The sequence below is a fragment of the Anopheles stephensi genome, chromosome 3 (assembly GCF_013141755.1).
Source record: "Anopheles stephensi strain Indian chromosome 3, UCI_ANSTEP_V1.0, whole genome shotgun sequence".
In the NCBI taxonomy this organism is placed as follows: Eukaryota; Metazoa; Arthropoda; class Insecta; order Diptera; family Culicidae; genus Anopheles; species Anopheles stephensi.
In genome coordinates this window covers 14,999,913-15,026,687 of record NC_050203.1, presented here as the reverse complement: position 1 = coordinate 15,026,687, position 26,775 = coordinate 14,999,913, and the positions used below count along the sequence as shown (strand labels likewise).

Below are 26,775 nucleotides of genomic sequence, written 5' to 3'. Positions count from 1 at the left end.
AATATCATCTCCGAAACTCCCGCCCCGCCGAATGGAATGGTGGCCCTCCGGATGGAACATGTACCCATCAAAATTGTACGATCGCGTGCTGGACTTCGGTTCACCTTTGTTCCACCACACAGACCACACGGGGCAAAGAATTCAATTTCAAACGCTTTCCTCAGTTAGGCCCTTTTCTTTTTTGTGTTCACCAGAGGTGGCGATAGTTGCTGGATGGCAAGTGACGTTGTAAAACACTTCCGCATGCAGAAGAAAGCCCGGCGCTCACTACGGTTTTATGACTTTTCGAACCATTTTAACCGTTTCGTGCGATCGATGGATAAACAAACGACCAGCTCGCCTATATGCACAGCGCACAAACCGACCAAGCACAAACACACGTGGTTCGGTGGCAGCGTGTACGCGAACTGCATTAAAATGGTCGCGTGCAAAAGGACAAACAAATGTCACCCTACCCCCAGGGGTACACACTCACACACGCAGAGAGAGAGCGTAAGGAAAAAGGAAGTAAAAATATTCCTTCTGTTCAAGGATTGACGTGCAGAGGCAGTGTCGAAGGATTCACCCAACAAACACACACACACACTCTGGGGACGCCTCGGTTGGGGTTTCAGAGTTTTAGGGTAAGTTTTGCTAACATTGTCATGTAACCACCAACCACTCGCCTACCGACATCACCTACCTAGCCAGTAGAGGCAGTAGACACCATCCTGTTATTACAGCACCATCACACTGCTGTCGAAACGGTGAAACCCGACGCTTAGCGTTCCCAAAAAAACGCGTACGGTTCGTGGCTGGTTGTTGGAGCATGGCCATACCGAGAAGGTGGTACGCCAGGTTTCAACCGCCAGCCGAACGATGGTATCATATGCAAACGTTTGTATACGCGGGTTGATCGTCCTCCGGAAAGAATGGGGGTAAAAAAAAGAAGGTGAGTCGCTCTTTTCCACCAAACCGAACCGGAGCTTCGGCAGCATTGATCTGCACGGTGCCGTGCAGAAGCATCTTCCCTTTACGTTGCCGGTGTACGGAGAAACCTTACGCCCGTTGCTCGATTAAACTATGAACTTAATTAAGTTGTAAGCGACGGAGCGACGGTGAGCAAACGCCGGCGTCTGCCTAGGCCAATGTTTTCATTTTGAGGCGTTTGATGAAATATTAGCTTTCATCAACAGTGCATCGACACTCATCGAGACGTGATAGGTGCAGCACACAACCCTGACAAAACATAGCGATCCATTTAGTAATCTGCAATATGTACTATCTGTGAGAAAGGGGAGTACTTCGTAACGTTCTAGTTGGGATGATAAAGCTTACAGTTAACGAATAAAAAAAAAACTAAACAAGCGAAACAAATTTTTTCCTTGTGCAAATTCTTCACGACTGATTGACCACCCGTCGACGTTTCGACGAGATTCTTCGTGATCTCGTTCCCACCAGAACTCGGGGAAATTTCACCACACAAAGCTACGTTTGTAAAAGGGAACAGATTAATTGGCCAATTATTGTTGGTAAAGGTAGGCCCGGGTTTGCCTTCTTTTTTATTTCGAGCTAGCCGACAGACGAAGAGAATTTAATGTCTTGATTAAACTGACCTGAACTGGCTAGAAGGAGGTTACATGCTGGAGGAAAAGCAAGAACAGACAGCACGGCATGCTCATGTTGGACGTACCTAGGGGGTTTGATTAAAAGCGCAACCCAACCTTAAACAACCCAATCACAACTGGTGTTAAATGAAGAATTAAATGGATTTGAACGTGTAATAGTTGAGAGGTGGTTGTTAATCGTTTTGTCTGTTGTTTGCTAAGTCAGCTGTAACAAGATGATTGAATGCGTACATGGTTTTATAGATTTTCAATTAAGCATAGATCAGCTTTTAAACGAATAAGTATCTTTTGTAGCTGAAATAATCGACATTAGTAGCAAGGCACCAGATGGCAGCAGTGTTATTAACTCTTTCAAGCCTTAGTGTTGGACTGAAACTGCCGAATTCCTCTTTACAGCGTTCGAAAGAAAGATGCTATGGAGTCTCCGTATGTGTGGAAGGACAATGGAGGAGTCGGTACAATGAGCCGTTCTATGAGCTATACGGTGATCACTCCATCGTGCAGCGCATTGGACTCGACAGACTCTCATGCCATGAGAATGATACCGGACAACCCAGACCGTAAAGTCCTTGTAGGCCTTCCACATGGATTGACAGACGACCTCGCTAGACCGTGAGCAGTATCAATGATTGGTATGGCAGGCCAAGGCCACGAGGCGATTGTAGCGCCTGACAAGCAAATGTTGGACACTAAAATAATTGTTGAGACATTGAGATAGTCTACCATGATTAGTTTAAATATCTGAAGAATCTACAAATTTTATCTCAAGCAATATATCTAGATCACATCTTAAACTGTACATCTGCAGGAAGAGCTAAGAGATGCTTGTGTCTTAGAGGCCATCAATTGAAACAAAAGACTCTACCTATATAGCGAATACGTTTCAAGAGTCAAAATAAACACATATTATCTGATGAACAGAGTCCTCAGAGAGATATTGTCTTGAAGACACACGTTTAAAGTGCGCTGAAAACTCTGTTTAATACTTGGAATAATATGATTGGTTTACGTTCAATTTTCACGTTCCTAGAACTGATTGTTTTCTGAGCTGCCGTCCTTTTTAAGTCAACCTAAGAGGCCCGATTCCAGAGTTATGAGCCATTATCAGTCTACTAGCCGCTCAAGAGCCGCTATGCATGCTACTTGAAAATATTTCTTCATGTTACAGCTCCAATCAAATATTCCTACCATTTCCAATTCTTTCAGTCTAATTAATTTTAATTTCTTTATCATCATCGTTATCAAACCTCACTTAGCGTGAGATCCCTTCATCTCAAGCTCTAGGGAGCCTCAGGTAGACTTTCGCTCGCTCCTTCTCGTACACAGCAAAAGAAAAGCTCACGATAGCCCTGAAATATTCCACCCTTTGCATGACAGAACTTGTGTTCCTGCTCGCCGTCACCATCAGAACCTGCACGAATAATGGTGCAAAAAGCGCCACCACGCCTAGTCCAGCTCCCTTGCAACGCAAAAGCGGAAAACGGATACTGGTTTTCAATTAGCCATTTTTCTTGCTTGCTGTTCAAAAACTTGCCGAACCGGCAAACGCACGCCACACAAAATTACGTGTCTTCCGCCGGAATCGTCGAAACGATGCAGCACCCCACCCAACAGTCCGCCGTGAAGCAGAACGTCCAAACGTGCGCTCAAACTTCTACAAAATTGTGAGAGCAATTAAATAAAAATTTTCCCACCGTGCCACCCCTCGTGCTGGGTTTCTTCGGTGAGGAGCTCAAACTTGAACAAAAAGGCTCGGGAGTGCGAACAATCTAGCCGACCTGATTCTATCTATAAAGTATTAAATCCTTATTATGCCAACTGCATCTGAATCTGGATAGCAGCGTCAGCTGAATTACGACGATGTGTTAGTTGCACACAAGTTGCGTGATGCGTTAGGTTAGCACGATAAGTAGATGCGAGAATGGGAATTATTTTCCCTGCGCTAAAATTTTTTAATTTTAATCCCTCGCTAATCCTTTTCTCTTTTCATCTTCTTTTTTTGTGACGCTCGGAAGATATAAAATTCTTTCCGCACTTTTTATTTTTATTTTCGTGCACCACACTTCTTTTTGACATACCCACGGAAGCGTTCTGCAGCGCGCTTCCGTTTGCGCGAACGCGGCCCCAAACACTAATTTGTCACCGGGCAAGCCTAGCGAAGTGTCCACGGCAAGCCAACTTCTTGATTTATATCCCGAGCAAAACACTCGGGGACAAACCATTTTTCGTCCCCAGAATTTCCATTTCCAGCTTCCATCTCATACGTACTCATCTTTCATCTTTCCCCCATTCCCCGGTTTCCCCTCGATGCAACGGTTTGGCAACAGTTCCCTGCAAATCATAGGAGCAATGTTTTCTAAAATTTGCTGCCCTAATCAAATGCTGCGTAATTATAGAAGCACAAAGTGTTGTGGGCATCGTTCCAGCACAATACCAGTTTCTTGAAACGATGATCATTGCTTTGTTCTTCTTTTTGGGGAAAAATCGTAAACATTATTGGAAAAGTGCCAAGCATTTATAGCATTTATTTGCTGGTATGCTTTTGATTGCTAGGGAAATGTGCTGAATGGAATATAAATCCACTGGATCTCAATTTAGTTTGCTAAGACCATTCGCGTATTTGTTTTTATTTTGAATTCGCGGGTTTATTTAAAAGATTTAAGAAAGAAAGTAAAAGAAAATGCGATGTTATTACTCACTTTTTTACAGAACGTTGTTTTACTGACTGTCATATGCTTCAAGGGAATTAACAGAAAATTATTTTTTAAAAATTGTAAAATTAATTTTAAACACTACTATAAGCTGGTTTGCGCTATGCTGAACGTCTAAATACGGGCTACTGTTTGAATGGCGGTTCCTGTCAGTTATTATATTTGGATTACTACTTACTGCTATCAGCGCCATCTTTAGGAAATATTTTGAGCTACATATTTTTATTGCTATGGATTTTGTATGGATTTTGACATTCCGAACAGCAACTTTTTTCAATTTTGTTTTATTTTTTTTATTTTTTCAGCGCTTATACATCTAGGTGATTGTAGACCAAAAATAGTAAAAGTTGCAAAACAACCAAGTTTCTGAGCAACTTCATTACTTATTAGGCGCTATACGTCTCAGTCTTTCCATCTCTGCCTAGGCCTACTATGCCTCTGCTACGTCACAGATTACCAAGATTTAGATGGACTTATAGAAGATGAGCCCCAAAATTTCCACCACCGAGAACTTAATGTCCCACTCTATTGTTTAATTAAAGATAAAACAGGCAAGTCCCTGGTGGACCAATTTAGCATTCACAGCTACTAAATATTGGCCGGCAACATTCAAAAATTCGGTTGAACCTGTCACTTTGTTTCGACTTTTTAATCAGCGCCATCTGTTGCAAAATTTTCAAATCATCCTCTTTTAGTTCCCTCAGTAGTACAAAATTCAATATAATCCTTGCGTTATTTTTCCATTCCTTCACGCTTAAATACCACCTCACTCTGATCTGCATAACAATGCCTCTCTGTTTATTACGCTCTTTCATCACTCCGCATATGAAGTGGAATACACCAAACAAACAAACAAAAAAACACACCCTCTTTCCAGACAAGTGGTTGTGCTGTAATGTTACACCTTCACCAATCGACACGATGATCATCACCAGCTTCATACACCTGCACACACACGAATGTGTAGCCTGCCCGAAATCGGGTGCTTCAGTGTAATCCATTAACTGAAACTGGACCTAACGGTTTGAATGAGTTTACGATGCCCGTTGTTGTTGCTGTTGCTGTGGCGTTCATCATGCGTTTGGGGGATTTTTTTTCTCCGCTCCGTATTGTTTTCATTGCTCGAGAGGAACCCAACCCGCACAGCTACTTCTTGTTAACACTTGGCGATGACTATTATTAGCTGTGGTTCATTTTCATTCATGAATGATTTTTTCGCGCGCAGATGAAGCACCGAAAGTAACGCGGAAGGAAGCGAACCAACGTGCTCAGTGCAAGGTGAAAAAAAAGGGTTGTAAAAAGCGAACAAAAACACACAAGTAAAACGCACTCGCAAATAATAGGTACGCACCGTCTCTCGCGTGTAAGTGTTTCCCTTTCGCCAATAAAATGCTTCAACAGCTACAGAAAACTGGAAGAATGCTTCCCGGCAACGCAGTCGCTTTAAGTGATGTGAAGTGTTGTATGAATGCATTGCACTGCACCCTCGTGTCGTGTGCATAAAGTACATAATGGTTTCAGTTCGTCTCTTCCCATGTGCGCGATACACCCGCAACATCAGACCGCCGATGCTTCTTCGATTCGAGAAAACACTAATCCAACACATTGTTATGCTGTTATTGTTTGGCGGCCCTATGCATCCACGTTTGCATCCGCCAAAAGGATCGTTAAGCGTGGCAGCTTCTCAGCTCCTATATGCAATGTGGCTCCAATGTTGCAAACCCTCGTTCGCCAAAGAGGTGTGGTTTTTTGTTCACACTCTCGTATGCTGGCGTGGTTTTTTCTGCACGTGCCCCCTTCCACTTGTGGCCGCTAGCTGGAGCTCGCAGAAAGCTGCAGAAATCCCGCTGCTGGTCGCAAATCTGCTTGTTTCCGATTATGTGTTAACGAAAGAAAATTGCTGCTAAAATCTTTATCGTACCAGGCAGTGTTTGGTTTCCGGGGGGCTTGCACCCGGTTCGCAAGCACCTTTTCCCGCGCTTCGGATACAATATTATCTTTATTTCTTTCCGTATCCGGGGGTTTTTGCTTATCACGTGCTTAAATAGGGTGAGCCGGTAAGCGGTAAGATAAAACTTATTCCCAGCAATGTAAGAAGCTTACATCATGCGGTGTGCGTTTGTTGATGCTGTGGTGTTTTCTGTCCTTTCCGCATTTTTTGTTTTCGTCGGTTGGAAAGAAAAATCAGTGAAAGTTACAAAGGATTACGTACAGACAAAAAAAAAAGAGGCAAGATGGCTCATACCGGTGGTGATTGTTTGGGTAAGAAGGTTTTGGGAGAAAAACAACATTCCAGCCGGTAGAAAGTGAAACGTGTAAGCGATCTTATTAAATAAAGGAGAGGTTCTTTTTTCTTGCTTCTGTCAAAAGATTAGCATACGTGTTGCTTCCGAGCTCATCTGAGTGAGCAAACAAGTTAACAAGTGTGGCCTTGTGTATCGGTAAACCTCAAGAAATAATATTATTTATGTTATGATTTTAAAAAATCGTTAAAATAGAGGAGTTCGCCAGAGAGCTTCGTTTTAGCATAGCCCAATACTGTTCATAAACAGCATATAAAGCCCTTTTACTTTTAAACAGCTTTTAAACAGCTTCAGTGTGAAAATTCACAGCACAATAAATACTTTAGATGTATATTATTGCTGTGAATCATTTTATACAATTATTTACTCAAACTTAAAAATTTGACCCGAATTTCACCCTTTTTTTATTCATAAGGAACGGACTGGCCTTATTGCTTGAATTATACCCTTTTAAAGAGCTTCAAAGTTCCATAATGGTCCTGCACAACTTACTAACAAGCATTGAAGTTCAATTAAAAGCTTAATGTGCAATAAAAAGCTTTAAGACTCTAGCTGTTTTGTTTAAGACTAGTATTTTGTTTAGTGAAGCCTTTCTTCGCCCTTTCTATTAACAATTTCACCATTTGTTGTCCTCTCTTATCCCTCTTTAATGTAATTTTGACAAATACACAACCCCTTCTTTTTCGCACACTTAACATTATGAAGCATTATATTCTAATTTTAGAAATGTATTGAAGACCCTCCACTGACACCTTCCTTCTCTCTTGTTCTTTGTTTCTTTCAGACAACAACAGCGACCGTACAAGTAATTAAGAGCTTCGAAGCTTCCCCATCATTGATACATCGTGAATTTGTAAAGAGCAAAAAGCACACCTCAAATCACTCGTCTAGAGATCCCCTAACTGGTGGGTGAAGGTACATCAACAATTTATCTCTTCCTATAAAGAACGTCACGAGGGATTGCTGGCGCACACATGATCCCGCTTGGTACCTCTTGGTCGGTGATTAAAAGTGACGTAGAAAATAACATCCTTCAAACCTTTGGAAAGACTTCCGAGACAGCATTCCCGCTGTAGTCCCACAAAAATCTGCAGCCCCTCACCGAGCTGCTTCACGCATCCTTTATCGACGTCCGGATCGTAATGATCTGATATCTTGCTTTATTGTAACGGAAATGTTCTTATTGCAGTGCCGTTTCTGTCATTCTCCGTCCAACAATCCTCGCCTTAGAAGTGAGCGCACGCCACGCATTCTAACCAGTCCCACGTTTCTTCACATATCTTTAATCATTTGTCCCCCCAACTACGTTAACCATTCGACGGCAGACCAGGAGGACAAATGGGACTTTTGCGATAAAAAAAGCATCTCCCTTGGACCATCCTCTAGGTTGGTTTCATTTCGTCGCTCTAATATACCAACACCATCCACACCTGATTTACTGTCCTGTCGGCAGCGTCCCCAGCAAAATACGCTGGCCGCCTAACCTCTGGCGTTCGGTGCCATAACGATGTGACGCACACACACACCGAGAGCGCCAGCCAGCAATCTGCGCAGCACCACTCGGAACCAGTTGGTATTTCATTTCTTTCATCCTGACTTTCATTAAAAGTGTAATAAGACCGGAAAACTGATTTCCCCAGTGCTCACGGCGGGGTGGCTTGCCCTGCTTGCCCCGGCGTCCAGCCGAGTGCCGAGCCGAGACAGCTACGGGATTGAGCACGCTTCAAGTCAACGGTCCGAGAATGCTTGATGCTTGCCAGATTCACAGTGCCACAGTTTGTCAGTTTGGTGCTGAACAAAAGAATATGGTAACGATCATCTTCGTTTCTCATCCTGTCCGGGGGAGAGAAAACGCAAGAAGCGCACGGCGCAATGTTGATTTTTGCTTTTGCTGCCTGTGCTCCAAGAACCTGCGACCAGGGTTGGAGCTTTGGGACAATTCAGCGGCAAATGGCAGAGATAGCACAAGATTAACAAGCGAGATATTTCAATTGCTGACGAAACAGAACCCGATTTTTTGTTTGTTCGAAACTGTGTCCACTTGTTTCGATTTTAGCCGCGAGAGGGCGTTGCTGGCTAGTGAACTGTCAAATATGTCACACTGTCAGTCAATCTTCATGGCAAATATATCTCCCCATTCTTACCTTATTTGACAAGTAAATTCAAAAACCTCACTTAATATTCGTACAAATACGGGCGCACAGAAACTGACTTACGGTGGTACCCACCATTCACCACAAGTTGGCTAGCAGTAGTTGTTAGCCAGAGTTGCGCTAGCGCACCCCGCCAATCGAAAACTTTTGCACCATCGATAACCGTTGTCAAAAACCCGTATCTGAAGGGGGTAAACTTTTCGGTGGAAAATTAACCCGCACTTTACGGCTGACTTGGACGCTTTCGGAACTTTTTGACAGGACATTTGTGCGCTGGATATGGATAAAGGATATTGACGAAGGTTTGCGCTCCCTTACGCTGGTTAGATATTGCACCGAACTGTTATTGGTTGATCGCTTTGAAGAGTGTGTTTGCACTACTAGTGCTACTGCTCCATGATATCCCTATACAAAACGGGATGTCCTCCAAGAAGCTAAATTTATTCCAACATTTTTTTTAAATATCTTCCCTATCCCCATCAAGAAACCCCATAACTCTGCTCCCAATTCTTTAATCAAACGCTTTACACTAGACCACATGTCATCGTCAATACAATAAAAGCTATTTTTCTCCACATAACAAAAAAAACGAAGCAGAGAAAGCCCCCAAACACCCAAAAACCGCATCATCTTCATGCTGATGTACAAGCTCGGGGACAGATGTTTCACATATTTATTGCATGTTAAACATTCAACCATTGAATATCTTTGTAACTGAAGTGGGAACTGGGAAGACACCGGAGTGGAGGACGTCTACAGACGTAACGTATCACAATTCTTTCGCAATTCGGTTTCTCTGCACCAAAGAAAAAACCCCCAACGCAAAATGAAAACCGTCTGCTGCTAATCAAGTGGTGAAGGACCGAGAAAACGGAAAGCGACCCACATTCGTTCGGAGCACACCTTAAGCCGGGAGTCCCTTTTGGTGTCGTCACTCGTATGCATATATACCTTGGCGTTGTTTTAGATATCTGAGGGTATGGGACGAGCGGAAAGCCGATTTGTCTCGGATCCCCCTTTGGAGAAACGGTCAGTCGCTAGCACCTTCGCCCATAACACCGAAATCTGAACCTTCTGATCATAATTTCGTCAAGCACGGCTACACCAATCGGGACCGATAGAACGAATGGTTTGACCCTTCCGTTCTAGAACCACCGCCGGTTCTTCGCACTCTTGGCCCATCCAACTTTGATTGCCAGCAATGAAGCACCCCGAATTGAAGAAAAGCCAAGCGAAGAGGATATTCATTTATAACCTCAACCGTTACCGAGGAAATGAATTTTCCACCACCAGAAACACCGTTCAGAGATTGGGATTCCTTTACGTCCATATTTTATCCTTTCCATTTTTGGCTCTTTTGTTTACATCGGGGCTTTGTTGTTTTTTTTTTTTGCTCCCCCTTGTGTCTTTCACTTTCTTGGCGAGACCTTTATTTTCTTGTCGTTCTTTCTTTCTTTTTTGGCTTTCATTAGGTCCCTCTCCCTGTCACACTTTACCTTTTTCTCTTGTATAGTTCCGTTTTGTTTTGCCTTTTCTCTGTTGATATTGCACAATTTTTGTCTCGACTTACAACAGGCGCCGAGCGGTTTGTTTGAACCACAAAAAGGATTGTTCTAGCGATTCTACCCAATAAAAAAAAACGAAAAACGAGTACCCAAACCCACCGACACAAAGAACTCTACTCAAATGACACTTCTTGCCATTTTTTCTTCTGGCCTTCTGCCGGGGAGCCTTAAGGGCAAGGACACTCCATTACCCGGTCCGGTAGCGGTAACGCGTTGGCCGGATTTCAACTTTCCTCAGACCCTAGGAGTAAGGTTTCCTAATCTATTCCGTCTTGTCGATGGATATTTTTTGTTATCCTATCGATTGTCCCCAAAAGAATTGCTGGAATGTACAATACTGAATGTTGACAGAGAATGAAATGAGAAAAGGCAACGTCTCAAATCATACCGAATGGAGTTCTTCCCGTTTTTTTTAGTTTGCATTGAGTGGACGGCGATGGAAAACATTCTTTTTTATCTGTTCTCGGAAGGCTTTTCTTGATTGAAACACCTTTCGATTAAATCGGATCCAGCGGGGAGATTTACATGACTCCCGGTTGGCTGGGAAAGCTGAGAAGCTGAGCAGCAGATGGCAAGTCACTACGCACCTATCGGTAAGATAATACTGGCGTCATCCCACGAGGCGTCATCCACCTGCCGTATCTGCTTCATCAGCAGCAGCCGGTCGGTAGGCGCGAACGGTCGGTCGGTAATGAGAACATTGAAATCGACAGGTCAGACTGATGGGCGTCGCTGCCTGAAAGCATTGTGGACAATTCCTATCTTATCATGCAGCTCGCAACTGACGTACTAACAACTTCCCTCGAATAGCGGAAATATGTCCTCACTTTTGTGCAATCAGGTACAAAGCTATTACTTAAATAGTTTTTCATCTGAAAACAGGAACGATAAATCATTTTTCCCGAAAAAAAGGCTCCCAGGTTGGTGCCAGGTTGTGAAGTGCAAACCAAAAACAACGACCGAAAATAACCAGCTTTATATTACTTTTCACGGGCTCGCACGTGCCCTCGTCCAAAGGAAATAATCTGCCACGAGGGTAAACAACAACAGCCGCTCGCCCATCCATCTTTGCCTTCTTCAGCCGGCACAGCACGGGGTTTGAGGGGGCCTACGGTGGGGAGGGCGCTTCAATCGAAACCGGTAACCCGGACAACTGCCCGAGCATCATCGGCCCCGGTCCGTTTGGCTGTTTCGAAGAATCATATAAATCTTCATTTTCACTTGGTTTTGGTGGCGCAAAATCAGGAAGTTTAGGTCGCGTGTCATGTCGGGTGGAAAAATTAAACAAAAAGGGCGAAAGACAGGAAGCAGGAATAACAAACCCGTCGCCTGACCAGACGACGAAAACACTCACCAACCACTCTGCCAAACGGACCGTCATCATCAATTACGTACGGTCCATTCAAATCGGTGTTGCCAGCAGTGGGCATTTCGTTCTCTGTCTGTCCGCCGAAAGCAAAATGCATCAGCTTCGTTTCGCACCAGTTGGTGTGGTGGGTGTCTTAATTGAATGAGTTACAGAATCTGTCATCATTATAAAGCTCTATTACGGTGCCGTCCCTCAGGCACAAAAGGGGACCCCATCGTTAAGCACCCGTGGACCGCCAGCTTTGTACGACCCAATTGTACGATCCCGGTGTTCCGGGGTGTCAGTTTTGCTTTTCGCGGTACACAAACACATCGTTCAAGTGAGAATTAAATTTCCACACACCCAAGATGTCCTCAACGATCACGTCAGGACACAACATTTATCACTACTCCAGCAGCAGATGAAACTTAGTGCTTGGACGAAAACGGAAGCTGGTTTTAAGTAGACGCGCACTTAACATCGTCCACAAGACACGGAAGTGTCATTCCGTCCGGTAATCTTCATATGTAACCGGGGTAAAAAATCAGAACCTCCAGAGCACTCCGGTAGCTAGAGTAAGGAAGAAAAATGGTTTGTTGCACCGGTGAAGGACCGGTGTCCTCTTCAAACGCAAATCAAGACGCGTCGTTGATCCCGTCGTGTGGACGAGATTGCGAAAGGAGTACCAAACGAGCGAGTAAATCGTCCACCTCGGTTATCCCCCCTTTCGTGAACATTATCGCCGGCCTTTATGAGCTGGCGGGTGTTATCCTGTTTGTGCCCTATTTAGAGCATGCTCCATTTTCCACACTGACACCAGTCCAAGGTACCGGAATTGAATACCGGCCACTCATCCATCATCCGCGTGCACTGAAGCGAAGTCCCCAATCCCGCCGAGTCTGGTTGGGCGGAAGGTTGAAGGTGTACCTTGAGCTGCCCTTTAGATCCCGGTATAAAAAGGAAGCGAAATTCCCTTCCAGGGAAGGAGTAAATGGTTAAAAGAAACACACAAGCGCACACACCCGGCAAGCGAACTCTAGCTCGATTGGGAAAGGAAAAACTAGAACGAGCTAATCATGGCCAGTATATTTATCATCCCGAGGAAGAATTCGCGCATTCAAAGAGCGCGATGCTTCGCGATACACAAAACCACCGGAACCGGGTCCGGGAGACCCGTTTTGTGGCAAGAAAAAAAAAGGCGGAAAATCTTTCATTTCATTCCCTGGAGCTCCATCTTCCCGGTACGACTTAAACCCGACCTTCGGAGCGTAGTACATCTCAGGGCGCTGCTCCCCTACGCAACTCTCTCGTGTTAATGCCATCAACATCAGCCGCACTTTTGACGCCCTTTTCAACACGGCACCCTGACAGTTGATCGTTGCCCCTTTTTTCGGGTAACGTAAACGAGTGTAGCTCCGGCTCGTCTGAAGCGGCTGCGATGATGCTTCTTCCCAGTGCTAGTAGCATGTAGTAGCATACTTCGGGCGCAGTTCCTTGTCGCCTGCCAACGCAAGCAAGCGCCCTAAGAAACAAACCGTGCTAAATAAACATATTGCGCGCTGTCATGGTTCTGTCTGCACACTGCAGGACGAAACCTCACCGCCCGTAATAGGAAACCCACCCCCGGATGGCGAACGCTCCAAGGACGCGGAAATGACGCATACAAGCGGACGCGTAATTTGATCGATGAGTGATGATGCCGACGACGACGATCCCCGGTCGTCGTCGTCAAATTTTGAAAGTAATTGAGTTCCAGCACCAGAACGGTGGTGTCTTCCTGCTCGTAAGGCGGATGTGCGTAACCTTAAAGTGGCACCCGAGAGGGCAATATTGTGTAAACAAATATCTCACCATGACGTCCTTTGATTTAATTTTGTGTACCAGTGTGTACCGGGCCCCCCTTTTTGTGTATTCCTTACCATCCAAGGATTCTGCTACGTTGCGGGAATGACACAAGAGCTTTCGAGGAATCTCTCACAATAAAGTAGAACCGGGGCAGCAAGAATAAGAAGCGAGAGAGAGAGATATTGTGGGTGCATGGTTTGGGGGATACACAATTAAAATGGCTACCACATCCACATTCTCAGATTGTGCTTACTGCACATTCCCAAGTGCAATCCTGTCAATCCTGACATCAGACGGAAGCACGATCCGTTCGCAAGTGGTTTTCCAACGATTTGAATAAGTGGAATTGCTGATGTACTAAGAGCATTCCAAACCCTTCCGTATTGTGTTCAGTTCCTGGTATGTACATCAACCACCAGCATGCGATATTGACTCGTTGGGCCGACTTCCAAATTGTTTGGCGAATTTAACAACTCCGAACGCACATTATGTATGAAATGACACCACCACAACAATAGCCCAGCACTTACAGGTAATACGATACTAATAGATCAAAATGGTATTAAGCTCACACTTTCGCTAAACGCCACTTGACACCTACGGTCTACGTATGTCTTCCAAATTCAAAACAATCATTCGATGGCAAATTAGGAGCTGCCGGAACACACCACGAATCGTCGATTATTTGTCGATCATTGAAAGTGAGCTGTGGGTGACGATTTATTTGCAGTGAAGCTTCATGTCCGTGTGCCTGTGCATTCCAATTTGAAGCGTAACAAGAATCCTCTCGAATGCCACACCATACCACTGCCGATTAGCTTCCCAACCCTCGACAACAGCATTAATGCATTGCCTATTAGGGAAAGGCGATTAATGTGGTCGCCACCCTACTAGCTGATTAAAAGTGGACAAAACTACTGGCCAACACGAATCCACGACTAAGCCGCCATCTATTCGGGGCCTCCGGGGGCCCCCGGTGAAGCTCGTCACCGGACGAGTGCTACTTAAACCCGCAAGCTAATATTCATTACCGATTCAATTGTTATGCAAAATATCTTCTAATTGGCTGCAACTGTGCACCGCCCACTCGTTTACTACTTACGCTCAGCCTAGGTGCAGTGGACATTCTCATCCATCCACCTCTAGAGTGCTAGAGAGAGTTTAGGATTGTGGCCCACGGTTCTCGTTACAAAAGGAGTAGCGGTGGCGCCGAACGAACGCAGGGCGAGGCGAGTTGTACAATTGAATGTTCCGATGAACCGTATTCAAAATGCATCAGCCTCAATTAATGAACCCTTGGGGCGGGCAGGTGCATTAGTATCCCGTTCTGTCACACCAACCCTCGCCGTGCTGATGAAATGCCGGTCCATCTGACGCGGGAATAATGCTCTTGACAATTAAACGCCCGATGGTATCGTTTGCCCGAATCAAAACTTTATTCAGCTTAATTGAAACGAATTCAGCGGGCGGCGTGACTGTTCGATCTAGTAGTCTCGTGCACTATGTGTCAGCTGTCAGCTGTCAGCTGTAGGGAAGTGGGAGTGGGGGGGCACACGATTGACAGCTCGCACGCGTTCGTCTGCTGCTGTTGTTATCAAACACATGTGGTCACATGGATGACGGATATTCCGGGCACCCACTCCATTCGAAGTGTGGTGCCTTTTCGCAGTAAAGAATACAGCACTGATTATCTTCATTATCATTCACGCCTTTCTCGCTCACTCACACATTATCACCGTTGGGTCCAGGGGTTCCCTCCACTGTGGGGTAAGAAATACAGCGATTCGTTTATTTGTTCTATGATTTGATTTTTCATTCCCAACGCAGCACACGTCCCGGTGGTCGGGTCCCAGTTGCAATCAGAATTCCACACAGCACCTAACCTCACCGGCACACAGGATGCGTTAATGCCCCTCCTCTCCCCACCACGAAAGCTACCAACAAACCCGCTCGACCGGCAAAGGTCACGCGAGCCTGTAGGGAAATGTATCGTCGGAAACGCGGGCATGTGGAGACCCCGCAATCAGCTTCAGGGACTTCCAAACATAGCCGCACATGAAAATCAATAGTCGCAATAGAAAATGCAATAACTGCAGTGTCCAGCGGGGAAGCACACACACACACGCTCTCTGGTGGAATCCACAGTGTCTTTCATTTTAGATTGCAAAAGCATGCTGCTGGGTGGCCACCATCACCACCTACCATATCCACGGGAATTGCACAGCAGTAACATTAGATGGCAGAAGCAGTCACAGTGCCACTTCACTTTAGCGATCGATGTACGGCACCGTACGTGAGGGAACAATCCACCCAAACCCAGCAGGGTCAGTTCAAGCTGTGGAAGAGCGGGCATGAAAGACAGAGAGAGCGCTGCAAGAAGTGAAGCTGTGTAGTAACTTTTTAACCTACCGGACATACCAGTCGGGTGCTAAAATTTTCGTCTCGTCCCAACCATAAGCTTCGGTGGTGTGCTTCCACGGTACGTTCGCTGGCGTCCATAAAAAGAGTGGTAGCACTAATTCATCGCTTATGTTCCCGCTTCTGTAACGGCGCGTCTGTGTGAGTATTTTCCGAACCAACCGATCGCACCGTAATAAGTCGGGCACTGTAACGATATTATCGGAACGTGGCGATGGTTCCCACTATCTAATGAACGGTGGCGGCAGCTCCTCCCGTAAACGCTCACCAACACAGAACGCATCCCGTGGCACTGCACTCTAGCAAAAGCTGTCCGAGAGCTGCACAGCGAATGCAAAACAATCAGAGTAATTATCACACTGTGAATTGATTAAAACTAACATGAAGAAATGTCGGTTGATTAGAGAGCGCACAGCTTGTTGGGTTGGGATGCCTGCCGATGAAATTGCTTCGATGCCGTACCATCGTCTCCCGGCAGGATTGGACCCGGAGGCAGGCAGGCATGTGCAGAGTAGATTCGTCGTTGTTTTTGCATTGATGCCTCGCCTACCATTTACTGCCCTGGGCGACGTGAGCAGCCTGCGTACGTTCTCTACCGTTGTAGAAAGGATGCAGACGATGCTACCATGCTGTACCTCGGTACGTCAGACGGGCGGGCAATGCAATTCCGAGTCACAAATTAATAAGCTTTTATTTACAAATCAATACAAACGCATAATTAGCAGGCGCTATGATAGGAGCGTGCATGATGCCTGTGTCCGAGGCTTCGGGTGAGCTCACCGGGGCAGAACAAGAACCACATTCACATTTAATTGTGCTGTGCTAGCTGACAGCTGAAGGTATCGAAACAGGCACAGTAATGGAAGATGTATGCATGGCTTCAACTGCTTGTACCCAAATGTCGTTCGAACGGGAAGCACGTTGAGAGCACGTGAAAAGTGACTGCTTCAATGTATCAAAGCCCTCACACACCTTCCCTCACACCTTACCTGTGTTACAATACCCATTTCATTGTATCAAAACATGTGATAATGAATTTATGCCAATTGCCAATGCGGTGGTTATCAATGGATGGTTCGTTCGACTTTACATCATCTTTACACCGCCGGGAGTTACATAGAACTTCCGGACGCCGGCTCTCCAGACTCCGATAGATGGGACCAGGGAATGTTTGTGCACCATTTACATACTGATCGGGTCTTCCACTTTCATTTGTTTTGGTTCCCATTTGTGGGTGTGTGTGTGTGTGTATGTGTTGTTTCAACGTGTCTCACTTTCCCACAACATATGCTGTACACAAGGAGCACAGAGAACCACCTCAGGTACAACAAGGGGAAGACGCATTTAAAAAGTCATTCCATTTATGTTTTCTTGTACGCCTCCCGGGACGTTTTGCCGTACCACGGTAGTAGTAAGTATAACTGCCTGATGCTGCAACTTTTTTGCATCTCAATTGCAACGGTGTGCAACCGAGCGGAAGGACAACATTGCGTAATGGAATGTTAATCAATTGCTGGCCTAAGCTCACTCACAGTGTAGTGGATGGGGTTTACAGCGGGGGGGGGGGGGGGGTGAGAAAAAGAAACTCATAATGGAAAACCCGGATCGGATGCCGATCCGGTCGACAATGTGTAGTATACACTTTAATCAACCGGTACATCTCTCCCCAATCGGTTCCACTGGCGAAGCTTTTATCGATATTGGAATGGAACGCAATGGTTTGTTTTGCTTTTTTATCCCGCAAAATAGTTGGGAGATTTATGTTTCATGTTTTTTTTTCTATTCATTCCAAAGGGACAATGGCGATGGTGATGGTTTAGAAGTTAGAGCGAACGGGCCTAATCGTTGATGGGAAAATTGCTAAATAGACTGATGAAGGCATCATTACTTTCCTGTGAGCGGCTTTAAGTGTAACTAGTTACACATAACTTACTTTTATTCATTACAGTCTAGTGGTTATTAAGGTTTCCTGTAAGTAACCGCTTATTAAGCAGTGTTTACACACATTTGTATCCTGAAGCACCTTCTATTGCGTAAATTGCATACATTTAGGCGTTCTATTCGAGAACGTTTTAATTGAAGCGTGGAGTCAAGCAAGATTAGTTTTTAAAATGTTTTCTTTCTAAAACAAATATTCCTTATGACTATTCTCCACAAATACCAATAAATTCTTAAATATTCGAGTAAATATTAAAGCCTTCAGTGTATCGAAAGCGAATGAAGAAATAAACCACGAAACCGTTTGCCTTATTTTTCAATTTTAACAATCCACTCCAACACGTGCCAAAGGCAAACGTCCCTGATAATGCTCTCCCATCCCTTTCCTTCGGTTTCCCTCTACCCGTCGCCCTAACGGTTGAACCAAATTGGAGTTTTATCAGCCTGTTGATGACATTTATCAGCAAATTTTCACACAGTTCACTAATTTCACTCTCAAACAACAATAACAGCAAAACGGCAGCTTGGCCAACGGAACAAAACTTATTCCAACGCACACCCCTTACCATCCCGGGAGAAAAAAAAAACCTCCGTTGCAAAAGCGTCCGTGAAAAAGTTCCCGATTTACTCCCACCGTCTCCGACTCCTCTCATCCATCCCGTGATCGGTCCATTGGGAATAATAGAAGCTGCTCTATCACCGGGATGACTGTACGGGGAATTGTACAGCCAGCTCAAGGGCCGATCCGTTGAGGCCGAATGTCACCGCCCCAGACTTGGTTGTGAAGGCAAATGCAAACATATTTCCCACCGTGTCCGTGTGCGTCCCCTTCCGTCCCAACGCCCTCCAACACACCGTCCCTACGCAACTTCAACAACAACAACACCATCGGAGCCTTCCGAAACGCTCATAAACACATCCTTTTCGCCTTTCCTCTTGCGCCACGTGCAGCCAAAAATACCAATACCAGACCATCCACAGGCACGGGATGAAAAACCAAATCAAGCGCACCAAATTGGTACCCTTTTCAAAATGGTAAAACTTTTCTAATTCTCTCGAACCAATTTCTCCAATTCGACGGCACACCGTTTGCAAAAACGAATCCGTAGCCGTAGGACCCGGACCGTTGCGTTGGTTGACTTTCCCGGCTTCCAACATACGGGACGCCTTCGTGGAGACCTTCCTACCTTCTCCGGCGTACCAGTGTCCCGTGTTGTATCGCGTTGTGTTGTAGTAGGTTGGTTCCTTTTTTTCTCCCTCAGCTTGGCCAGTGATCACCAGCTTCTGCTGTCTGGTGAAGCGTGAAAGGCTAAGGATCTGTTAAGGGTTTATTATGGCAGAACTAGGATACCAATGGCCTGCGATATTGCCACGAACGTCATAACGACGAGGACATCTTGCCTTTTGCTAATAAACTGATAAATGCCATTCGAATTCGCAAAGGATGCGAGTTTCTTGGATCTTATTACCCACTTTTTGCTGTTGTTGGTGTGCCTCTTTCCGGGACGGGATCTGCGACGCTTCTTCGTCGGAAGATTTCATCCACCGTATCTGCTCGTTAATACACTTTAAAATCGTTTCCATTCCGTTATGTTAAAAGATAATATCATTGCAGATCGATTTCCTGGGAATGTTATGGAACCGTGCGCATATAGTCGGCAGCGCAACTGAAACGAACCAAAGAAAAAAAAAAACTTACTCACAATCGCAAAAATATGGCGCAAAACTTTACGATCTCACATCACTTGTCATCCAGCGGCGAAGCAACGAGGCGGATTTATCAGTTTCATTACTGTGCCTTGCCACCGGGTAATAGTAGTAGTGTGCGGGGCAAAAAGTATTGACTTCGTTTCCGTTTTTTCCGCTGGCGCGACACGTCAAACGGCTTCCTGCAACGAGCTTCCTGCGGTTCATGCCGGAAATAAGTACAGGCGGTCCGGGAACTGGGGCAAGACCTTCGCCGCCGAGAATCAACATAAACCTTTCAAAGGCGGAACCAGAACCGATTTACCTTCCGTACGAGCTACGCGTCGCGTCACCACCCTTGGCCACCATCAAGATTGCGTGTTGATGTACGTCAAAGGGGTCCTAGCGTGTACTTCACGCTGAGCTTTTCCAGTGGTGGTGACAGGAGCAATAGTGTGCCACGACAAAAACACACCACCGAAGTCGACAGTCAAACAAACCGTCGGCAAAAAAAACACGCAGGTTGACGATTGATGCGTCCTTAGCAAGCCTTGACGATACTTCTCGTGTTTTTTGTTGTTGCGTCCTTTGCATACGCTATCAACGCCTACTGCGCGGCAAACCTAACTGGAACGAAAATCCTATTCGCCAACGTTTTCCCTATTCCACTGTTCCGTTTGCCTATTTATCATTTTATGATTGAATATATTCAATAAATTGCTTCGCACATATAGAAAAAAGGACAACTCTGGGCTGGGAAATATGTTTACGGGGATTCAATTGATGCATGGAGCCTGGTATTCTATTCCCGGAATGATTTTTTTATCGAACTAACGAAGCAAAAGGTGGGAAGCCTTCATTATCTGGAAGAACGCAGCACCAGGACGCGTACGCTATCGACAGTTGTACGTGAACAATTTCAGCCGTCCCGGTACAACAAAAAAAACGAGCCGGTAGACTCTGGTGACCATCACTTCCTGCGCCAGTAGAGCTGAAAGCTCTTTTTGGTTTTTCCCGATAGTGACGTACCTAACGCGTCCTATCACCAATCGGAATTGGCAGATACATTGATAAAAATGACTCCCAGAACTAGCGGGTGGATAACTTTGGTTCAGCATAAATTTGTCCCACCCCACAGTCGTCATCATTCACTTCCCACAGCACGATCTGGACACTGATTTTATGTGACAATAAAAAGCCCATTTCGAAAGACTAAAGTCTGACACTTACGCCGGACGGGCACGGTGGCCATATCTTGATAAGCGTGCCAAGCGAGAGCCCGGTGGACGCTAATGCGCCCAGCAAATGGGTTCTTCGCATTATCTCTCGAACTGTCATGAAACGGAAGAACGCATGCACTGAGCCATCGAGTAGTATATCCGGTCGATAAAGTCGATGCGGAAATAGTTTCCGACCCGAGGTGGTCGCAATATTCTGACGACTTTTCCCCTCCCTCGATTGACACTATCTCTGACGAATCTCGGAACCGTGGGGGCCGCGTAGTCATAAATGTTGGGAAAATAGTTTCATGATGCTTTCCATGATGGAGGGTTTCGTTTGAAACGATTTGAACAAGGGTAGCGAATGTTTCAATTAACATTTGGCCTGCATAATAAAGGTTTTATTTACATGATGCTCGGTATTGGACAGCGTGTTTGTATCGATTGCAAAATACGTACCATTGGAAGGAGCTTTTGGCCCTTTAAAAGCATTAAATTTAAATTGGATTCGGCAGTTGCTGACAGTCACACGTACTGATTCTTGTAAGAATATTCCAACTAGATTTTAAGATACAATAACACCACTACACACACACACAGTCTCGCACAACAGTTTCAGCGCTGACAACAGTTTTACCGCGAACTGTCACTTGAAGTGATTGCACACGTTGAAAGCGAAAGCCGAGGTTGTGCATGCAAAACGATTTTCCTGTGGCGTTTCGCGCTGAAATTTACGTTTTTCGTGGAAATTATTGTTGATTGAAGTGAAATCCTGTCCAATAAAGGTTAGTGCTCTTGTTTGTGACAAGTTTGTAGCATAATTCTTGCGCGAGTTTAAAGTTTTCCCTGTGTGTGTATTCGTTGTAGATTTCGCGTGTGCGTCAACACCGACACGTTCGAACAGAATTCTTCATCCTGTTTTGCTGCTGAACCTTTTCCGGCCGAAAAGGAATCCTAATGGAGCGAATGCCCCAAACGACGCAAACAACGGAGTCCGCTCCGGATCCGGATGTTTCAATGCAAGAAACGGCTAGCCGCGCTATTCAGCAATACTCTCCCGACATCATCCAGTGCACGACCATCGGCAACGCAGATGGGAACGATCTTGTGATTCTTCCCAGCGCTTTAAACTTTATCGGACGCCTGGTCGGCAAAGACCACCTGTTGCTAATTTCCGAGCCAAAAGCAGTCGTCGGACGGGCGGTGCCGGGAAACAGCGTAGACTTCCCGGTTTCCGAAAGCAAGTTGATTTCTCGCCAACATTTCCTCATCCAGTACTGCAACGACGAGTTTTCGGTGGTGTGTCTCAGCAAGAATGGCGTCTACATGGGTGAACGATTTCTGCGGAAGAGTAACACTGCGTACAAGCTGGAAGCGTCGTGCTACTTTCGGTTCCCGTCCACCAATATTACGGTATTTTTCGACAATCTTATTGGATCGACGGCGAACGTGGGTTTGGTAGTGAATCGGGACACGATACCGTCCTCCGTAACGACATTGTTGTATCGTGCGCCTGAAGGGTCACAGAGTGATGCGACTGCAGGTAATAACTACGAATACACCGAAAGTGCGCATTCAATCCATGCAATCAGTTCGCAGCTACAGGAAACGTTCAACAAGCTACTGGGACCTGCACCGGCTAGTATCCCTTCCGCGGAACAAATTGGCGTCAGCTTTGAAGCGGCAAGTGCATCGCAAGAAAACACCACAAGCACACTGCCCGTCAACAACGGTCAGCAACTAACTGGCACCCCACCGTCGCGTTTCCGTGCCAAACCATCGTTCAGCTACTCTCAGCTTATCATTCAAGCCATTCGTGCATCACCCGCCCAGCAGTTAACACTGTCCGAAATTTACAGCTACCTTATGGAAACTTACCCTTACTTTCGGGCCCGTTCGGGCGGGGGTTGGCAAAACTCAATCCGTCACAATCTGAGCTTGAACCGATTTTTCATCAAGATCCCACGTACGACGCACGCAGCAGGCAAAGGCAATTACTGGCGCATTGATCACAAGATTTACAGCAAAGTAATGGCGAACCGATACCAGAAACCGAAAAGACGGTCCGCGACAATGGCTTATGCGGGAGCTAGCGGTGGAACGTACAGGTCGGCACCGGTCTCGCCGAACTATGATTATCATTCGCGCCCAGATTCGCCGATGAACATGCAGGGGTCTATGTCGGTTCCAGGTTCACCGGAACATATGCTAGATGGAGATCTCTAACACTGAATGTTGTTTGCTTTAGTATAAGATTCATTTTTTTTATTTTTCTTCAAATAAAAATGTATCCTTAGCTCCAAAAACAGGCGCAAAATATTTCCTGTAACATACAATCACTGCTTTCGCTTCGCTTCCCCCATTTTCATGAAAAAGCCATATATTTGTAATGAATTACTTGCGAAAAATATTTTTCCATTCAATTTAATTGAATTCCACCGAACGGCGATGGGGAAAGCGCTGCTACTTAACAGATTAAAACCCGGGGTTCACTTTCGTTCACCCGTCATGCCATCCACGTAAGCGAACCAAGCGTAAAACGCGACCCACCGTCCCGATATATTCTACCCGATCGTTAAGCAAAACAAATTCAAACGCAAACAATTTTCCCTCCCATGCCTTACACTGGAGTGCGAATTCGATTCCAATTACACTACGGATCCGATTGGATGGTATAGCCCAACCAACGAGTGCTGCTGCGTGAGAATCGTTTGCGAGGGAACACCCTGTGAGCGGAAGGACGATGCAGCCTGGTGTTGCTGCTAGCATTCAATTTTCACCATAAATCCTCCCCCAGTGAAACGCACCGGAAAAGAGCTTACACAAGATCAGCATAATTTAGCGAACGTAGCGCCCCGTAGGACGAGGAAGATCTTTGACGATCCTCGTCGGAGGCTGCGATACGCCCCGGCAAGGGCAAAGTTTGTTTACGCAAGTTTTGTTCTTGAGTCAAATCCTCGGCGTTGCCAGGAGGAGCCAGCACTCTCACAAGACACATTTGCCAATGCTAACAACATACAATGGACAACAATAACAACGGGCCCTGGCCCATCCAACCAGAGTGCCAATCAATGAGCCGAACACACACACCACCACCACCATCAGCTTCCAATTCTTCGAGAGCAAGGCGAGAAAGGATGTTCAAGTTTGAAAGGTTTCCACCACAATCATTTCCGCCGTGCATCGACCGGAAGGACTTTGTAAGCTGGTGTTTTGCTTCTTCCCTTTCGCTGGCTCTTCTTTGCATCTTGTACATTTGATAACACAACAAAGTTACTCCCCAGTCCAGCCCAGTAGCGCAAGGAAGTGTTTGGCTATCCATAACCGATCCGTTCTTGGCGAGGGGCGACGGTGCGAACCGTTGTGCTCTTACTTGTGCCCTGTTTAGATATCTCTATTGCCGAAGCACTTTCAACCGGCGCGCCATAGCTCAGAAACAGATTATTTATTTACTTTTCATTGCGTGAGCTTCCCACCATCAGCCGACGTTCTGGGCGCTGGGGTTTCCCGATCAAGTGGTCGATATGTGTTTCAAGGAACCGGAGGATTCTTAGACGCAGCGCGCGTTCGGTGTTTGCGTAGTGTGTGTCTGTGTGTGTTATGGCCGGGAGTGCACCAGGATACCAAACACCTTCCCGGAAAGGCGCAACAACTCTTGTCAACACACACACCAATTGTTATGCTGCGGGAAAATACATCCCAAGAATTGAAGTGAAAATGGACCGGGCCGGGGCAACGAAGCAATACCAATTTTCTCGCCATTCTCGAAGATGTACGGGTACGGTTCCTTCTCTGAACGATACGCGTCTCTGCTCTCCGTGTCCCAGGATGTCGGATTTACTGAAAAACCTTGAAATGACCAAAGCCTTCCAATAGCAAAATGCGAAGAATCGGATCGGATCTTGATTGAAAATGTTCTCCATTTTCCCCGTCACTCCCTGCTGCGTTCGGTTGGGCCGTGGACAATGATGGTGCTGGTCCACCGGTTAGCTCGTTTGTTGACATCTATTTATTCGCCCGCCTATGATTAGATCTTCCTTTTATTGGTTTTATCTGTATGGGGTACATAAACCCCCTACAGCGCGCCGGGAAAACGGGGAACTGTCGCCTGGCGGGGAAACGAAACTTTCCAGCAGATAAGAGATGGATTTAAAAGACTTTCGAAAACGGCAAAAAAGAACTACAAATCGAAGCAGATAAAAGCATCAACAGAGCGGGAGGTGGATGGGTGGACACTGTCTCCACTTCCTGAAAGCCTACCTGGCAACGAACATATATCCTCTCATAGGAAACTTGATACGGTTATGCGATGCGCAGATGCAAAGTTGCTACGGAAAAATGGAACACTGTGTTGTGCTGGTCCGGATGTCGGATGGACACAGGAGTAATACATCTTCGAACCATTTACTCAATAGCGATTAAAGTCATTAACACAAAGAGCAGAGGCAGAGTAACATTGGAATATGGCTGCAGTGCACGATTGATGTTACCGAGCTGGAACCGGCGCAGGGACATAAAAAGGCTTACGCAAAGCTGCACGAAAAGGTTGTTGCGAGCGTTCAATTTAAACAGCAGCTCGAATTGCTTTTCCCCCCCCGTTCGCTCTCCCCTATCTTAATCAAACAGTAACTCTGGAAAATTGCCATCTTGTGTCGTTTATTAATCTTCTGCTGCTGCTTGTAAATGGGCCTTCCGTAAGGACAACGACCACCACGGATACCGCCGCTAGTGCTATCGCCAGAAGAAAACAAGTCCAACGCGTTTGTTTGGTGGCCCGATTTCTTTTTGTCTTGTAAATCCAATCGGAAAAGCAGCGAAATGGTGCTACCAGACACCGCTTACCAGACACTAGCAGTAAGTAACACTCGCCACCATCTCTATCAGATGGCATCAAGCTGAACGAAAATGGCGAAATTGCACACATTGCTCGGGCAGTGGATTACCGGCCACCATTCTGGTCCATCCCGCTTATTGCTTTGCCGGCTCCGGTAAAGATCCCTCTCCGATAGTACACACCCGATGACGGAGCGTGTGTCGCTTGGTTGTTGGGCCACGCATGGTGGGACGCTAGGACAACATTTTATTTTCACCCACCGTACCGCACCTTCCAGTTGCTATCTGCCGATATCTGCTACTGGCGATCTTTATGGATAGTTTGAGCAAACTTACTGCTGTGCTTCCTTGGCGGTTCCCGGACAAGCAAATGGACCTTGGATATCACCTTCCATAGCACTTCCCATGCATCCACTTGCTGGTGGGGAAAGCTTCTTTCTTGCATGCTTTCTGCAAAGCAGAGGCGTAAACTGGGATGGAATCGAGATCAAATAAGCAGCACGATAAGCTGCTCCACAGCAAAGCGGGGACATAATTTTAAAATCTTTTCCCCCACTTTTCTCCAATACACGCCGACCAATACTGGGTGTCCTTATATATCCTTGCGATTCGGTTGAAACAGGGAAAACGAAAAAACTTTCCAACCAATGGCGAAACAAACAAAACAAAATCGCTACAATGTGTAATAACAATCAACCTTGGGAAAGGAAACTGATGGAACCATTTTGATACAACAAGCTTCGCCAGCGCTCGTGCAACGCAACGCTACGAACAACGTAATTTGCACAAGCTTGCGCTATCAACAGTGGGACGCGAGCGTGAAAATAAATACAGCGCGGGAAGGAGCAGCAAGCTAAGAGCCAAGGAAACAAAACAACCCACCCACAGCAGAATTAAGTTTGAAGTAACGCCAAAGTAAAAGTGTGCAAAAACAAAAGGAAATGGAAAAACAACAAAAGAATACCAAAGGAGAAAAAACACACACATACACCCCAAACAAAATTGAACCGAGCGAACTCTTCTTGTAATAAAATGTAAATAAGGAAATGATCCCAAAATTGAGTTGAACCGAGTGTGAACAGAGGACGCAGAAAAGGAACCGCCCAACGATCATGTCCTCGTGCGCAAGAAAAAAAAACTAACCGAAA

General features: G+C 45.8%; 2 protein-coding genes across 2 annotated transcripts in view; both read left to right on the top strand.

Moving 5' to 3' along the window:
- The window catches only part of LOC118514421 (mucin-19), an 84,461-nt gene that overhangs the window by 16,183 nt on the left and 41,503 nt on the right, over nucleotides 1-26,775 (top strand). Inside the window, exon 3 of the mRNA XM_036061320.1 lies at nucleotides 7,406-7,426. The gene's annotated coding sequence lies outside the window, so the exon portion shown is untranslated. The remainder of the gene's footprint in view (nucleotides 1-7,405; nucleotides 7,427-26,775) is intronic.
- Nucleotides 21,438-25,576, top strand: LOC118514425 (forkhead box protein K1-like). Its single transcript, XM_036061327.1, has 2 exons — nucleotides 21,438-21,579; nucleotides 21,662-25,576. Exon 2 carries the CDS (start codon nucleotides 21,752-21,754, stop codon nucleotides 23,018-23,020), a length of 1,269 nt encoding a protein of 422 aa, XP_035917220.1. The 5' UTR covers nucleotides 21,438-21,579; nucleotides 21,662-21,751; the 3' UTR covers nucleotides 23,021-25,576.